Raw genomic sequence first — 13490 nt, 5'->3', positions numbered from 1 at the left:
TGGGTAAAACCGAAGTAACCGTGAGTGTTATCTTTCAGAAATGTACTGAAATGGCGAAGTGTTAGGAAACAATTCAGTATCTTAACCAGACTTTTTATTATCAAACAGCTCGATTAAATCCTGGAGGCCATGTCTGAAAAAAAAGTAATGGTTTAGTACTTCAGGATGTCCTGCTCAGCGAAGATGAAAGTAAACATCAGAGAATCATCTTGCACCCTGGCTGTCCGTTAGCCAAAGTCTTCCCCTGGTCCGTCAAATTTTACGGTCCGTCTAAAAAAAACCCTTCACTAAAAACAACGTTCCGGGTGGCGAAAGCTCCGAAATGACCTTTTAGTATAGGTATAGCCCTCACATCTCGAATGAATCTTTATTGGTGAGATATACAGATCCCACTTATTTTTCAAGTCATGGACCCAATCCCGGTGCACTGATGTCTTTTTACCTGAAAAAAACACTGTCAGTATGTTTGCTATCACCCCATCTGCAGCACCAATACAGGATATAAACAACATAAACCATTAAAACAATGCAACCCGTTTCCCTGCAACACATAACTGTTAAACATTAAACATTAGAAAAAATGGTAATTTTTATTCAAATGCCTTTTAGTTTTTAAAACAGCAATATGCAGTTTGATTTTATTTTGTTTTATTTGATTGTAAATATTTTTTATCATTGTGTCCAATAATAGGCACTTTTTTTTGTTTGTTTTGGTTTGTGTATTTGTTTTTCTAACCAGGCTGCATTGGGCAAAATTCTCTGAAATGAAAGTCTATAAATGCATTTGCATTTCCTCACAAGCTACATTATTTTTGGGAACGATTTGCATAATGACTGTATAAGACAGAGATGGTAATGTAATGGCTCTTAACAATGTTAATTATCAACTGTAAACGATATCTCATCCTACCACATACTACTATTATTATTATTTATTTTTAAATAATGTTTTTTCATTTGTTATAATGAAATAAAACTTACATTGTAACCTTGTACAATATATGCAGCATTTCTGTATTTATTTGTTCATGCCAATAAAGCAAATATGAATTTGGTAAAGTAAGAGAGAGAGAGAGAGAGAGAGAGAATGCAGATAGCTCAGCTCAATGGGGGAGAGAGAGTGAGAGAGAAAGATCATGTGTGATGTGGGAGTGACTGGGAGCTACAGGTTCAGTATAAACTGACTATGGATGCACGGATAACACACAGTACTGTTCCAGTGTCTCTTTTGTCCAGTGTTTCCTGGCACTCAGTGATGATGAGAGAGGAGGGTACTGAATAAAGAGGAACTGCAGGGAATTCACATAAAATATCAAGGTAACTCTGACAAAACAGTATGACTGTATTGTATACATGTGAATTAATGTAATATCTGTGCTTTGATAATTTTAAACATTTTGAATTCAAATTTGACATTTTCCATCTCAGAAAACATCTCTGCCTGCTGCAACTTCAGTGCCTTCTGCAGAGCCACAAGGCTGCCTGAGAGGAAACTGTGGTTTCAGCGTTTTTTCTAATGTAATTTCTACTCCTGTCATTTATTCTAGCCGTCCATTCTTCTCCAAGACTAGCTGTGATGATGGAGAAAGCTGCACTGCTCCTGTTTTGTTGCCTGGTCATGTCTTTATCAGGTTCCCCGCTTTACCCATCCATTAGGTAAGTCCTGACAGATTTACTGAAATTTTTCACCTCTAGTTCATTTCCATTATTACCGTATTTATAAGTGTTTTTAAAGTTATTTAAAAAGCTTATGCCTGGTCAGCTCAGCAGCTCAGATTTATAAATGCCTATCGATGAGAAAGAAGTGGGGAAGACTATTGGTTTGAATAAAGGATTTTTTAAATTGTGATACTGACAAATTCAAACACTACTCTAAATACACTCTGTAGATTATCTGCATAAAATAAATGTTGCTAAGCTTTAGAGAACAGCCTATGTCTTTGCCAAGTGAAATGGAAAACATAAAGTTAACTCAAACATTTAAGATGAACAAGTCTAATAACACACAGAAAATAACACTCAAACCTGAAAGTTAATGACTTGATCCCAGTGTCAGGGCTGAAAACAAACAACGAAAAAAAAGGCTGTTTGTAGTGTATGAGGTGTTAAACCTTTCACTGGCTACTTTGCATGTCATAGCTGTGTCCTCTGCACTTCCTATGCTAACAGGAGCCAAGGCGTCTGGATTAGTCACTTGCACGTGTTGCATTTACACAACAGCTTGATCACAGTGTCCTGTGTCAAAGCAGAATATGTCATTTTACAAGAGCTGGAGCATTTTGTATTTAGACTGAGGATCATCTTCGTCATCAAAACTCTGCATTATAATTCTATCAGTTTCTCTTTTGGGTGAAAAATTGTCAGTGTGGTATAAAGTGTGTGAGGAATTTTGAATACAGTGTTCTATTCGTTTAGTTAATGGGGATATTTCTCAGGTTCGGCCAGAGGGACACATCCATCCTGATGACATCTTCTATAAATAATCCAGCACAGAAGCTGCGGGATGACACAAGTCCTCCCAGGGAGCGAGCAGAGTTACGGTCAGTATGTTAATGTGGACTGAGTGGCCAATGTAAAAGATGGCTTAAAGGCTCCGTTGACCTAAATTACATTTTTTTTAAAAAAACACATATTTTATGTTTCTCATTTACCTCTCATGGTATCTACCAATGTAAGGCAGATACATTTGAGATATCTGCCTCTAAGACTTCAGCCTCCACCCCAATACAGTACAGGTGAATGACATTTCTGTTTATGGTGCACACAGCATTTATATTTAAATTTATATTCATATTTAATTGAATTCAACAGCACCATGTCCTTTCATAGGAAGTGTCTGACAACAGTTTATTATTATTATTATTATTAGCAGTAGTAGTAGTAGTAGTAGTAGTAGTCATAATATTAGTAGCAGTAGTAGCAGTAGTAGTATAATAATAATTATTTATTAATTCAGAACTAGTTCCAAAGAAATCTGTTGACAGTTCAGACAAGGGTATTTCAAAAATCCAAAGATCATTTGTGAGAGAAGAAGCTGGATCATTTTAAATCTTCTGCACCCATATGTGCAGACAGATAACAGACCCTCTGTTGTTGCTTCACTATACTTGAATTTACTTTTTTTTCCTGACAAATGTTGAAGAATGCTGTTGTGTAATAACTGAACTTACCTGAATCGTCCACTGTCTGATTTTAGCTCAGGACGTCACGCTGACGCCATCTTTACAAACAGTTACAGGAAAGTCCTGGGCCAAATCTCTGCCAGGAAGTTCCTTCAGACAATTATGGGCAAACGGCTGGGGTAGGTGTTACTAGAGGAGTGATGTCGCTCCGGTATATTCAAATCCAACAGGATATCGACAGACCATTGTAACATGAGTTGTTGGTGTTTTTTTTCCATAGTGATGAAAGTGAGAGCTACATGAAGCGTCAGTCAGGCATCTACGAGGGGACGTATAAAGAAGATCTTACATCCATTCAGAGCAATCAGAGATACAGAGTGCACGGGAATGCCATGGGGCCCAGGTGAATCAATACTATCAATACCCCCATGGAAGCTCAAACATACAGACATTCTAATCTGATGATGATGATAATAATAATAATGACATGTTAGTCTGTCACTAACCTGAGTTTCTCCTCTGTACAGACTGCTGAGTTGAGAACTGTGGATCGGACAAACAGAAAGCTGCCAGTGCTCAGCACCCCTTCACCCCTCACCACCATCACCGCTTGTTTTCTTACACCTCCTCCGACCTGCTCTTTACAAATGCAAATCATATTGTCATTTTTCTATTCCCATTAAAAGCTGTAAAGAAAAACCTGCAACTCAGCTCATGACTGGAAAAAAATGGCACTGGAGGAACTTTTAAATTGTGTAATCTGAAATAGCAATAATGAATAATTAATGAAATCTCAAGATTCATCTCAGAACCAGTGTGGTGAGAGAGAGTAAAATGTATAAATGATACAGTTTTGAGGTGTTTGTGCTTTAACTGAGGTAATTGTTTCCATTTTTATCCTTCTTTATCCTTCATTTCAGAGGAACATATTGCACTTTTTATACCTCTACATTTATTTGACAGCTATAGTTAATGTGTCAGATTAAGATGTTGTATACAAAACATACAGGACCAGATTAGATTCATTTAATGAGCTGTGCCTATTCAGTTGCCCAATTAGTCATGCAGCCCTAAAAACATTCAATCAGTTAATAAGAATGATGTATGGACTAAGATTAAACTACCAAATGTATTTCAAATAAGCTCCACCTAAACCAGCGACCTTAAAATGCTGCGGCGTTGATTGCATTTGTAATAATTATCCAATAATATACATAATAATGTCACTCTACATAATGAGTACTTTATTTAAATTTTTTAGCTTCTACACCCATTTGTTCACATGTCATTTGCCTGATTCGACCTCCTCTCAGGACTGTGTGGGCGCTCAATCCACATTTCTCACTCTGCTGTGAGCTGCGTGGCTCCTTTTAGACCGGGACTCCTAACAGAATTTCTTAAATGCAGATCATTTGGCACAGCAGGAAAACAACAGGTGAAATTAGCATCAGTAATGGCTGCATTCCTTCCAGGGTGTTTCAGGACGCTGCTGCTGCTGCTGCGTTTGCTGGTCACTGGTCTGGTGTAATGGGATGTTTAAATGGAATGAAGCCATCATTATCGTTATTAATGACACCGGACCAGTGCTTTTTTTTTTTTTCCTGCTATGGTGATTCAAAATGCCTGGCCTATGTGGAGTTACATCAAGAAGTAATCGTTTTTTTGCTCTTAGAAATGAAATGTCGCATTCATAAATAATAATAAAGTGGTTATGTTTCAAACCCTTTCTCTCTTTTGGTTACAATCCTCCACCACCGCTCAGCAAAGATACACCTGTAGGAAATCAATTATGAGGTACAAAACAATAAGTATAAATAAATAACTACATGAATAAATGCAAAATAAATAAATTTTGATAATGAAAAATGCTATTTCTGTACTTTTACATTATTTATTTATACGTTGTTATTTTTTATCCTTCATTGGGGAAATGTGCAGCAAAAAAGTAAAAAAAAAAATGGTTTAAGGTGTTCCTGATAGTTTTACCTGAGGATGTGAATACTTCTTTCTCCATTGCTTCTTTGTTTAAATTGCAGCAGACTCTCCTGTGTCTCCCTGACTTCTGTTTTCCACTCAACCTTCACAGTTTCAATCCATTCAGAAGAAATACTTCAGATGTAATTAATCTTATTTAAAATATGCTCTGTGTTGCTTTTTTTTTTTCTCTTCTACAGAAAGACACACAAACTTGGATTCACCTCAATTTCTTTATTTCCTCTTCTTCATTACAAAAACATCACATCCGCAAATTGCCCGTATTTTATTATTAACAATTTTTTTCTGGGGGACGCAAACTCTGTATCAAATGGGAAGCTACTGCTCCTCCGACACATCTGACGCACACAGGCAAAACACGCTGGCGTAGTTAGTGATGATCCAAATGTCAGTGCTCCTGCCAGTGGTGTTTTACCATGAAACATGTTGACTCAGAACTTCAGTAAGGAGGTGAAATGGGCACTGAGCAACAACAAAGAGGAATGTACAAAAAAAAAAAAAGAAAAAAAAAGAAAAGAAAAAACACAAATGAACCCAAATTCCATCAAGAAAACCACAAATAAAAATCCCAGCTCACTTAGAAAACACTGGCATGTTGGACAGTAAGAAAACAAATCTCACAGGAAGATGAAGTGCAATGATCAGTAGCTTTACAGCCCTCAGTGAATCAGAGAATCTGTTTGTCCTCAGACACGCTGTCATGTCTCAATTTCTTCCGTTTGGCAACACAGACAAACTGCATGTTTAAACTGTTGATTGGACTCTTGAACTGCCATGCCATGTTTAAAGTCTGATTTTGTTGAATGACTCCTTGGAAACAAAAAGATGATCTTCGTCAGTGTCTTCTTTTAATTTTTTTCTTGCTCTTATTTTTTCTCAATTCTGTGGGAGAGAGGAGAGAGTGGATATTAGTTATCACCAACATGAGACGAATGAATGACTGAAAACTCTCCTGTCTTTATTTCACACCTGATCACTGACAAGTCATGTAAAGGGTTAATCCATGCATTGTAATGTGCAACCTTCCACAACAAACAGAATGTAATTTGGCAAGAGCAACAGACAGATGTCCCAGTTTCAGACAGCGCACACTTTGGTTCATGAACACAAAACATGTCACTCAAACGTGATGGTACAACCAGAACCATGAGTTTAACCACAATGGAGGGATTACCAAAGTGCTGCTATGGCTATGGTTGTAATGATCATGGGGGGGGGGAGTGATAAGGCAAACCAAGGGGGAGGGCAGCAAGTACACGTATGTGAACACTGGAGTTCAAATGAGTGAGCACCACACAGCCATGCACGCTGCCAGCCAGTATGGAAATGCACACTGTGGATGCCCTTACTTCAGCCTGGAAGCACGGCCGAGTCATTTGTTACAAAAGGGGGCTTTATCGTAGGCTCCTATACTTTGCCAACCTACTACTTTGCTCTGCGGCAATCCTGAAAGAGGAGTAAAGAGACAGCGAGGTGTGGACAGAGGGGTTAAAAAGAGAGAGACTGGCAGGAGAGAAGGAAGCAGAAAAAGTCCTGACTGAAAAAGAAAGACATTCGTGAAATCAGTTATTGCAATATCGTACTGGCTTAAAAGGGTTAAATGGGCTGTTGTAAGTGAATAATTACAGAGTGACGTTTTGAGTCAGTGGCACAAGCTACAAATTGCTCACTCTGGCCCTTGGAGGGCTCTACATATTGAGGGTGTGAAGAAATTGCCCACTCAGATGATCACTAGTGCAGATTTTGCCGCCGCGCTTCTCTCCTGGTCCGAGTAGGCACGAGATCTCCTCGCATTGAGCCTGGCATTGAAATCAGCCTCTGGGGACCAACTGAGGGGCTACAGATATAGAACAGGCACTTTCCTCAGGTTTGGAGCTAAGAACTACCGAGAGGCCTCAAAAGACCCGAGTCCTCGTCGTCTGAAAGGGGCTAGGTTTTCTCTCTGGGATAAAGGACCCTCTAGGAACCATTTGTGCCAGGCACCATCAGGAGACATACCTCTTGACTGCTTTCTGGGCCAGCATGCGGTTCCCGGCGAGGAAAGTTACACCGCCAATAATCGCCAGGTACTTCAGAGTCTGGAACATGTTCAGGTGGGTCCAGTAGACGTACATCAGGCCCAGCATGGCTGAAATGAAAAAACAGCCGACTTGAACAGAAGACTTGAACATCAGCATCCAAACAAAATAGCTGCTGGGTAAGAACACCATCTTGAATATGCTATCATATTAACAATAGCTACTATATGTCAGTGGTTCACCAAGTGGATGCAGCAGCACCTTGAAACTGGTCAAGATTTATTTCCATTTTTTCTTGTAAAAACATTTTTAATAATGTTTTGCCACAGTAAATAAAACCAAGGCACCATTTACATTAAACACATTTTATATTGTGTTTTCAGAGCTGTAAAAACACAGTAAACAACAAAATCAAACAAATCACAAATCATTTCAAAAGGCCAGTTTGCTGTTAGGGCCACGGCTTCCATGCAGAGTTTATACGTGGAATTTCATTTCACTCCATTATGATTGTGTACATTGTCACCCACAGTCTTTTTCTGCGATTCACTTTTCATCTTGAACAACAACAGATGAATTGCGGATGTAAGAGGCTGAAGAACAGCTGTATCTGTGATGAACATTTCATTTTAAAGACGGGACTAACCTGCGTGTCCCACATGGAACAGAATGGTGCTGGGAGAGAAGCTGAAGTTGGAGATGTTGGCTCCGAGCTTAAACCACTAAAGAGGAGAGGGGGAATAAAAGACAATGTGATTTTCATCCCCTTCAAGAGCTGCAAACAAAAGAGCTGAAAAATTGTTTACAGCCTCGCACACAATGCACTGAACCACTGTAACAATAACTATTACTCAGCACTGCAAATGCCAGGGAAAAAATACCTCATAGCTTTTGTGATTTCAAATTAAAATAAGCATAATATTCATGCAGTGCTGGAGCCTCATTCACTGTGTATGAAGCCTTCCTGCTGAAGAGCTTTTCTGGAAAATAAAAACTAGACCACACTGTGTATACAACAACAATAACAAAGCTGAATGCTCTATTAAAAAATTGTTGATTAATAATGGATGTAGGTTGGCTTTTAGTTGTGCCCTTAAATAGGATAAATGATTTACATGTTGCTCTGCAGTTTAGCCACAGCAAATATAAAAATCAGAAAAACAGGAAGCATTTTGTTCCAAAGTTTGTAATATTACCAGGATGAGCAGAAGCAGGAAGGGAGACAGGATGAGTGCCGTGAAGGTGTTGGACACCACAGTGGGAGGCTTCTTCTCTGGTTCCCTGAATAAGTGCTGCAGAGACAGAGAGATTTTTTAACTATTTATTACTATTTTATTTCCTGTTGTCATGCAGTAAATCAGATCCAAATAATGACCAAGTTATATTACCTGGATCTCTGGTTTGGGTACATAAAGAGTCTTGGGCTGAATGGTAGCTGGGGCCTCTTCATCCACAAACTTCAGGACAACGTCAGCCTTTCAAAACAATTTCAGAGGTTCAGTATTGACTTCTCATCGTCTGGTCATTCAGTAAATAATCCTCATTACCACCGTCAAGTCTGAACAGATACTCACCACATTCCACAAGATGGGATTCTCCAAGGTAGCGTCCCCAACAATTAGGTAGAGGGAATAGGTCCCGGAGATGGAGTCAAACTCTGATTTCCGCTCTGCTGTGTCCAACTCAAACTTGTACAGATTCTTGCTGTCGGGTTCAGCCACAAACACGACCTCTTGGCCAGTTTTCTGATTGTGCAGCCGGACAAAAGTCTGTGACAGAGAATGTGAAAAGGTCTTAATCTTAGGAAAACGTTGAGAGCTCCATTTTTTGCTAAACAGTCAAAGTGGCTGGTTGTTTTCATGATTGCTTTGACTAACCAGTTGTATAATATAATGGTTGGATGGTCACAACAGTGATTATGAAAGCAGATGAAGTCAGCATCAACGGACAGACTCTGATTACATACCTGGTGAGGGGTAAGCTCCACTCCGGTGTTGACGTCAACCAGCTGGAAGGACATGGCAAAGTTCTGGTGGCTGTCTGCGGTGAAGGAGCTCTTGGCTTTGGAAGGATAGTCCACTCTGTGTCATTTAAAAAAAGAGGGGCAAAGCATTCAGTATTCCTCTGTCATGCCACTGAGTTTCAGCGAGAGGGAATTCACTCGTCAAAGTTGTTTTCTAACCTGGTGGTCTTTGTGCCGATGCTCTGGTCCTTATCCACCACTGAGAGGTCCATGTTAGTAACAGCCACCTCAGTGGACACCTTTACTTTAAGCTGCAGGAGGACAGAATCAGAACACGAGTCAGTGTATATGAGCACATTATCCTTTTGCATCACTTTGTCATATCAAGGAGACCAAATAGATTTTAAGGGTGGCTCCAGATTCTCTTTCTATCTATCTATAAAGTAGTGGAAAAAATGATTATTGCATATGAGTATGGATATAGTGCAATAAAGAAGTATAACGCTGTCATCCTTCATGGTTCTTACAAGCCTTGTTGTATTATTTTTGTTTAAACTTGTTTTTACTGTGTTGCCAGGTTGTGAAAGACAAATGTCCATTTTATGCATATCTAATGGACCATAAAGTTTTATCTTCTTATCTTCTATATGTTATCTGTATTATCACATTTACATGCTCCTTCCATACTGAGTATATTCAGTCAATTATATGTGTAATGACTGGGTATCGCTTTAAGAACAAATTCTTTTGAATTACTTTTATAAGAAACGGTTGTAGACTTGAGATGGCCTTAATGAGAGCGCTCACCTCACCTTTATTACGTTTTTCTCTCTCCATTTAATTGTACTGCCGTTTATTTGGTCTTGGGTGAGACTTCTAGCCATTTTCTCTATTTCCAGTGAAAACTAAAAATGTAACCCTTGACATAAAGATAAAGATAAAAAACATATGGGTGTTGTATATGTTCTGCCCCCGGCGGCCTGTTCTGTTATTCTGTTCTCTATGTTTATTTTGCTATTAAAAAAACAATAAAACTCAAGTGAGTGAGTCCAAGTTGAGGTGCTTGCAAGAAACTTATTTCAGCAATAATGGCTTGAAGTCCCTTGTATGGGTCAAGCTCAACAAACGCTAAATAAGACATTTACTATAATGCAGGGCTTTAAAAGTTCCTCCAGAGCCATGGAATGACATTACACAACTGTGTAACCTTCATGTGTAAAATGTGTGAATTGGCCCTTTAATTTAAATAAATGACTATGTAACCTGCACATAACTGGCAAGTAATTATAATTACGTACTGCCTTTTCAAGTTAAATATAATAACTAAGTACAAAATCACCTCGACGTGATTGGCAACCAGTCGGCTATCCCCAGTCACTGCAATGGTAAACTGGTAATATCCACTGGCGGGCTGGTTGGACATGAAGTTCAGTTCAAAGACGCCGCTGAAAAGCAGGAAAAAAAAGAACGATACAGTGCATGTTAATTAATAAACAAATAAAGAAGGAGAATCTTGTAAAGAAATGCATATATATCTGCCAGCTGTTGGGACCATTTTAAAGTAATGAGGAGCCTGAGAGAATAATGTAAAGCTAACACTCATCTCTCTAACAGTACATACTCATTAAGTGTGAAGGGTACTTGGCTGAGGATGATGCTCTTGGAGGCCACAGCATACGCAGACTCCACCAGCACATTGGCTGAGGCCAGAGGTTGAGACATGACATCAGTAACAAGGAGCTGTGAATCCAACAGTGAGACGGTGTCACTACATGATGATTAAAAACCAGACAGAGGACTGTAGCCAGCTTGATATCCAGCATCTGTACCTGCAGGGTCGGCTGGCTGTGGGACACTGTGGCTGGGCCCTGAGCACTGACAATGACCGGCACGTGGAAGCGGTTGCTAGAGAGAGCGGCGGCAGCACTTGCCACACTGAAGGCCTCGGCCAAAGAATCCCAGGATTTCTTGCTGAAGATGGAATTCACCAGCTGGATGACCTGGTCCTGTGGGGTGGGGGGGGTGAGTGAGTTGGGGGGGGGGGGGGGCAAATCTTCAATCAGTTTCACAGGAGAAAACAAGAAGAAATTACAAAATCTGAAATAACACCTGAAGGAGAGATATCATACCTCCTTGAGAGGAGGCTCCATGTCCACATGATCTGACAGGGAATAAGCAGCAGTCACAAACATAGCAGTTGCCTCGAGTCCCTCTTCAAACTGAAGGTAGATGCCACCGAGGTCATCCAAACGAGCTGTCAGATCCTGAGAGGAAAAAGCATAAATATCTTAAAATCGAATTCTGCTAAGAAAAAACAAAAAAAAAACAACAACAACAACCAAAAAATACAACAAAACAACAACCACACTGTGCATTAGAGTTCAGTGTGTCTTGCTGTGAGTCAAAGAACAGTGACACAGCACCACCTGTTGGAAGTTAAAGTGCTCACCTCGATTTCCTCCAGTATTCCTCCGAGCTCTGCCTGCTGGGAGAGGCGAGCTGCTGTTTGCAGAGCTAAGGTGATACTGTCCAAAGAGAACATACGTTTGTTGTGAAGTAATTATTCAAATAATTTGTTCATGAGCTTTCTCTAAACACTCTAAACAGTATGTAACTGCAGCACAACTAACACTTTACTTACGCCATAACATTGTCCTCCTTGTTGATGCGAGCTGTCAGGGCACCTACAACTTCCTGAGATGCCAGAGGAAGTCCCAGAGAGTTGAGTGCGCTCACGGCTCGATGGATCTGTGTCATGGTTGAGTCTTCACTAACTGCTGCCAGGAGGATGTCGCGGGTTTCATTGGACACAGGGATCTATGGAGTGAACAAAAATCTCATGTCAACTGTTCAGTACTTTGGTGTTTGAATTATAATACAGCCTTAACCACTTTTTCACATCAATGTACAGGCCAAACCAATTATGTTTTACAATTATTTTACCATCATTATAACTATATGACGGAATAAGAATTACCAATCATGCAGATTCAAAATGCTCAAAGAATTATTATAAGACAAATATGATGAGATTGTTGTAAATTCTTTTTCTATATTGTCCAGTTGCACCACACATTTATCTACTCCAAACTATGTTTTTAATGATAAAAATAATGGCAGTAGGACAATTTAGATAATATTTCCATACCTCACATCCTGAAATGGCCTGACTGGTCTCAGCAGCAAAGAAGACAGAGTCAACACTAGTGGGATCAAGCTGGGATTTGAGGAACTGGCATACTTGCTACAAAGAGAAATACATTTAACAAAGCATTAAATGTATGTGTAGATCATTGAATTATTAATAGAGTCCAGCCTTCTATGTCAGGATTAATAACCATAAGGGATTGATATTTCTTACATTGTGATCTGAAACGGCCGCTCCAAGCTTGGTAAGACCCACAACAGAATAGTACGCGGACTCCAGGTCAGTGAACTGTTGGCTCAGGAGGTTCTGCAGTCGGGCCACATCAGGCAGGGAGAGGTGGTGCGCCGGTGTCAGTGCCTGAGCTCCAGCAAGAGCCAGGCTGAGGAGGAAGCACCCGAACAGCCCTGCGGACACAGAGCGGGGAAAAGGTTACCTATCGGCTGGTCCAAACATGTATTTATACATTACCGCCGAGGAGAGGAAACATAAAACATTTTTATAAAACATTATCTTTGGTGGCGATATGTATTCATTCATTGAAATTACGCTCTCTTTTTCATTGCAGGGTTAGCTACGAGGCGAGCAAGCTAACATCAGTAGGAAGCAGCACACTGCATGCACCGGGCGGCATTTTTGTCCCACTACTTAGACTGGTAGTTCAGTAACTACATACACAACGTAATTAAAACGAAAAACATACATATCTAACAATATATTCGGAATTAATGAATTAATTCACTTACTAGACCGGTCCATGTCTTGCAGTCTAATGCAGCGTCACCAAAACCGACGATTTCTTCCGGTGTCTCAGACAGTGATCTGTCACCAGAGGTATAATATCCGGTGGTACATTTTACATTTCAAAATAAAAGCACAAGACAATGGTTTTTTTTCAAAGTACACGTAGAAAAAAGTTAGGATATAACATGTAATTTCATTTCATTCATTTATCAGTTATTGTGTTAATTGTTACGCTATGTGATAAACTGGTGTATTCATAATGCAAACCATGCAGGATCTAACATATTCGTGATAACTTGTGATTATGTAAAAACCTGATACTCACCTGATATTTATACATAGGCTGAATGTGCCCAAAAATATAAACATAATCTTCCATGTATAGGTATTTTGCGAATTAATTTTTCTTCTGTCGTTTACCAATATTAAAACAGCAGATACATGGAAAATCAAAAGCTGAAATTAGTCTTTCCTTTTGAGAAACTGTACAAAATTCTATCTAT

The 13490-nt window shown here is 39.5% G+C and overlaps 2 protein-coding genes across 2 annotated transcripts; one reads left to right on the top strand and one right to left on the bottom strand.

Annotated features, from left to right (window-relative positions):
* The first annotated feature begins 1237 nt into the window (after positions 1 to 1237).
* Positions 1238 to 4477, top strand: ghrh (growth hormone releasing hormone). Its single transcript, XM_022745033.1, is given in 6 exon segments — positions 1238 to 1317; positions 1548 to 1656; positions 2436 to 2540; positions 3197 to 3301; positions 3403 to 3556; positions 4436 to 4477. Coding segments are annotated over 5 exon segments (486 nt in total). The 5' UTR covers positions 1238 to 1317; positions 1548 to 1576.
* Positions 4478 to 5977: 1500 nt separating this feature from the next.
* rpn2 (ribophorin II) lies at positions 5978 to 13053 on the bottom strand. Its single transcript, XM_022745524.1, has 17 exons — positions 12990 to 13053; positions 12460 to 12650; positions 12247 to 12342; positions 11740 to 11915; positions 11548 to 11623; positions 11228 to 11362; positions 10928 to 11104; positions 10720 to 10838; positions 10438 to 10543; positions 9318 to 9409; positions 9102 to 9216; positions 8710 to 8904; positions 8524 to 8610; positions 8332 to 8427; positions 7782 to 7857; positions 7116 to 7245; positions 5978 to 5999 (listed from the first exon to the last, which is right to left on the bottom strand). Exons 1-17 carry the CDS (start codon positions 13000 to 13002, stop codon positions 5984 to 5986), a joined length of 1896 nt encoding a protein of 631 aa, XP_022601245.1. The 5' UTR covers positions 13003 to 13053; the 3' UTR covers positions 5978 to 5983.
* Between the last annotated feature and the right edge of the window lie 437 nt (positions 13054 to 13490).

This window comes from Seriola dumerili, unplaced genomic scaffold (genome assembly GCF_002260705.1).
Source record: "Seriola dumerili isolate Sdu_G_001 unplaced genomic scaffold, Sdu_1.0 BDQW01000088.1, whole genome shotgun sequence".
Taxonomy (NCBI): domain Eukaryota; kingdom Metazoa; phylum Chordata; class Actinopteri; order Carangiformes; family Carangidae; genus Seriola; species Seriola dumerili.
Note: the sequence above shows the minus strand (reverse complement) of the source record. Positions and strands in the feature narration are given on the sequence as shown.

Coding starts and splice junctions, on each gene's coding strand:
- rpn2 (XM_022745524.1), bottom strand. Junction 11,624..11,739: donor AAGGAGGACAATGTTATGGC/GTAAGTAAAGTG, acceptor CTCTTTGGACAG/TATCACCTTAGCTCTGCAAA. Junction 8,611..8,709: donor ATCCCATCTTGTGGAATGTG/GTGAGTATCTGT, acceptor TTGTTTTGAAAG/GCTGACGTTGTCCTGAAGTT.